Genomic DNA, 2354 nt, shown 5'->3' with positions numbered 1-2354 from the left:
TGTGTGTGTGTGTGTGTGTGTGTGTGTGTGTGTGTGTGTGTGTGTGTGTGTGTGTGTTTTGGGAGTGGTGAGTGTCTTTGTGAAAGTATTATTTTGGGCATGTGTAATGGTTGATCTTGCACATGTCTCCCCACGTCTAAACCTCTGTGGTTTTGCGCAGGTATTTTCTTTGTTTCTTCAGCTTGCTTAATTTCACTTCTTGTGTGTCCTTGTTGGTATGAGTGACTTTGCTTAAATCTTTTATTTTTAATAAATGTTATTGTGTTGTGTGACGCAGAAGCCACAGGAAAGTGTTGTGTTTTACATGCATTTTTTGCTCATTGTGTTTATAGCTGATATTAAAGTTAATTTCCCTTTGTGAACTCTTTCTTTGTAATGCAGGTACTTCTTTGCAGTGTTAGCCATCCTAACAGTTCTTGGGGTACTGAATGGATTAGTCCTGCTCCCAGTATTACTATCATACTTTGGACCTTATCCAGAGGTAAGATCTTACAAAATGCAAATGCAAGAAAATCTAAATCAACCAGGACTAGTGACTTTTTTTTAAATTCAAAAGCCAAACTATAGACAACTCTCTGTACTCAACACTCAGGTATCACCAGTTGATGGTCGCAGCCGGTTACCAACCCCATCTCCAGAGGCCCCTCCTCATGTGGTCCACTTCTCAGTCCGTCCTCACCACACCACTGCAGCCACCACCACCTCTGGTGCAGTTTCAGACTCATCAGACTCAGAGTACAGCTCAAACACCACAGCATCTGGTATCAGCCAGGAGCTGCAAAATTCTAACCTGCACTCACACAGAGGACAAGCTCGAGCAGACGAGCAGCAGTACCACCTCCAGATCAGCAGGGGAAGAGCCAGGACAGAGGAGATGAGGAGGGGAGCATCAGGACATCGGCGCTCAGCTAGACAGCCTGACCCTCCAGCTTATACTGTGTCCTCGGTAAGAGAAATATGTCATATTGTGTCTCCTGCATGACTCTTTTGATTGCATATTTTCTCTTGCTTGTCACATTATGAAATGGAAAGATAATTTTGTTGTTGTTGTTGTTCCATATTTTGTCTTCTCTCAGGGTTGTGATCCTGGGATGCAGAATGGAACTACTCCAAACAGCAGCAGGGACCCCAAGAGCCAGGTGCACTGGCAGGGCCCGCCCCCAGCCCTGCCGCGCATGGACGCTTTTGAAACTGCTACTGAGGCTGGGGGCCATTATGGCTCACATAGCCATAGAGAACACTCAGCAGGCCACAGAAGCCGCTCTTCCCACAACCCACAACCTAGTCATCACCTCCCGCACCAACACCTCAACCCTACTCCATATGGCCAACCCATCACCACGGTGACAGCATCGGCCTCAGTCACCGTCGCAGTTCACCCACCCCCTTTGTCCAGCCAGACCCCTGCTTCCACTTACCCAGGATACGCTGCAGCAGACAGTTACTGCCAGTCAGGGACAGAGGGGCCAGAGCCTGCCTTCCAGGACCCACATGTGCCTCTCTACACCCACACAGGTACCAGGGGAGTCAAAGTAGAGTCCATGGAGCTCCAAGATTTGGAGTTTGAGGCAGCTGAGAGCAACAATGGCAGACGGGCTAGCTGAGGTGAGATCTTATCAAGTTGAGGAGCTTGACGTGTAGCACAACTGTCCTTTTTTTTTTTTTAAATAAATGTCTGTTTCATCATAAACCACTGACAGTATAATCTCCTTTGGTTTTCAGGTCTGGAGAATAGAAGTACTATGGCCAAAGATGGACTCTTCGGTATTACTGAGCAGCTGACCCAGTCTGGCCCAACCCAGCCCAGCATAGCCCAAGTTGGCTCACCACCAATGCTAAGCAGCGAGAAACTTGCCAGTGTTCCCATAATGGTGCTCATTCTTACTGTAACCCAGTGGACTATTGTCTTAGATATTTCTATCTATATTTAAAAGATGTATACATATGTAAATATGAACATAAAGTAGGTATAATTTTAGGAGCTGTACAACTCCTCATGTTAACAAACTGGGGCTGCCATATTATTTGTGGTGTGTACATGCATGTGTGTTTATGTTGGTGTGTGCGTGCGTGTGTTTGTGTGCGTGCAAGAGATAGATAGATCTCTGATTACTGTCGACCTATCTGTGGATCTGTGCCATTAGAAAACTTCATTTTGGCAAAAATCATCTGTCAGCATTCACTGCTGCTGCTGAGAATATTTTTTAAGTGATATACATTTATAACTCTATGCAAATCTCTCTTTAAACAAAAGAAGAGATCTATCTGTGTGTGTGTGTGTGTGTGTGTGTGTGTGTGTGTGTGTGTGTGTGTGTGTGTGTGTGTGTGTGTGTGTGTGTGTGTGTGTGTGTGTG

At 45.8% G+C, this 2354-nt stretch overlaps 1 protein-coding gene across 2 annotated transcripts in view; it reads left to right on the top strand.

The window, feature by feature from the left end:
• Nucleotides 1–2326, top strand: part of ptch1 (patched 1) — a 50095-nt gene extending 47769 nt beyond the window's left edge. Inside the window, exons 21-24 of one of the 2 annotated variants that reach the window (XM_042219495.1) lie at nt 382–481; nt 593–946; nt 1077–1605; nt 1723–2326. In XM_042219495.1, the coding sequence (XP_042075429.1) occupies nt 382–481; nt 593–946; nt 1077–1604 (982 nt within the window). In that variant the 3' untranslated portion in view covers nt 1605; nt 1723–2326. The remainder of the gene's footprint in view (nt 1–381; nt 482–592; nt 947–1076; nt 1606–1722) is intronic. The other variant, XM_005918986.3, reaches the window with a different exon arrangement.
• The last annotated feature ends 28 nt before the right edge of the window (nt 2327–2354 follow it).

Source organism: Haplochromis burtoni, unplaced genomic scaffold (genome assembly GCF_018398535.1).
Source record: "Haplochromis burtoni strain Fernald_Lab_line unplaced genomic scaffold, NCSU_Asbu1 Contig_34, whole genome shotgun sequence".
NCBI classification, from domain to species: Eukaryota; Metazoa; Chordata; class Actinopteri; order Cichliformes; family Cichlidae; genus Haplochromis; species Haplochromis burtoni.
This window is presented reverse-complemented; position numbering and strand designations above follow the sequence as displayed.